Source organism: Brachyhypopomus gauderio, chromosome 15 (genome assembly GCF_052324685.1).
Source record: "Brachyhypopomus gauderio isolate BG-103 chromosome 15, BGAUD_0.2, whole genome shotgun sequence".
NCBI lineage: Eukaryota > Metazoa > Chordata > Actinopteri > Gymnotiformes > Hypopomidae > Brachyhypopomus > Brachyhypopomus gauderio.
The window spans coordinates 19,003,045-19,004,111 of NC_135225.1; the positions used below are offsets into that span (position 1 = coordinate 19,003,045).

The 1,067-nt window shown below is 46.8% G+C and overlaps 1 protein-coding gene across 1 annotated transcript in view; it reads right to left on the minus strand.

The window, feature by feature from the left end:
* Positions 1-677: 677 nt before the first annotated feature.
* Positions 678-1,067, minus strand: part of LOC143475946 (uncharacterized) — a 13,115-nt gene continuing 12,725 nt past the window's right edge. Inside the window, exon 17 of the mRNA XM_076973829.1 lies at positions 678-1,067. This exon is cut by the window's right edge and continues 20 nt beyond it. Coding sequence (XP_076829944.1) covers positions 1,064-1,067 — 4 coding nt within the window. The 3' untranslated portion in view covers positions 678-1,063.

Genomic DNA, 1,067 nt, shown 5'->3' on the forward strand with positions numbered 1-1,067 from the left:
GTGTGTCTGATCACCCGCTATGTTTAGGGCCTTTAGAGTGAGGCGGGAGTTGTGAAGGTCTTGTAGAGAAGGGAGTGGTGCCCACGATCCTCTCAGCTGCTTTCACAATGTGCTGGAGGGACTTGCGACAGGATGCTGTGCAGGTGCCGTACCACACTGTGATGCAGCTGGTCATGACGCTCTCAATGGCTCCCCTATAGAAGGTGCACATGATTGGGGATGGAGCACTGGCTCTTCTCAGCTTGCAGAGAAAGTACAGGCGCTGGTACTTTCTTGGCTAGAGATGTGGTGTTCTTACTCCAGGACAGGTCCTCTGAGATGTCTACACCAAGGAACTTGGTGCTGCTCACTTTCTCCACAGCAGTACCATTGATGTTCAGAGGAGCATGCTGGGAGGGCAATTTCCTGAAGTCCACAACTATCTCCTTTGTCTTTTCCACATTCAGAGATAGGTTGTTGTGACCACATCCCCCGGCCAGGCGGCTCACCTCACTTCTGTAATTTGTCTCGTCGTCGTTGTTGTTGATGAGACCCACCACAGTTGTATCATCCTCAAACTTAAAGAAGAAGTTGGAGCTGTATGTTGGTGTGCAGTCGTGTGTCAGCAGAGTGAATAGAAGGGGGCTCAGTACGCATCCTTGAGGCACCCCTGTGTTAAGCACGATGGTACTGGATGAGTTGCTGCCGACCCGTACTGCCTGTGGTCTCCCAATCAGAAAGTCTAACAGCCAGTTACACATTTGGAGGCTCAGTCAAAACCATTAAAAGAAAAAGGCATTAAATACAAAACTAAACGACATTAAATATTTACAGAAGAAAATCCTTTTTTTAACCGCAGCAATTACTAGTTTAAAAGTTCTTTTATATCCCTTGAGCAAAATCTAAATTTTATGATCAGTGTGCAAATTCATTTTGTGTCTGTAGAACTGCATCAGAGTACATTTTAACAGGCAAGAAGACAAGCAAGAATATTTGTGAAAGCCATTTATGTACATATTAAGTCAGCGTGCTGACTGATCCTCAGTGGAGTCCATCCAGGGGGAGGGGCCTGCTGACTGACCACTCAC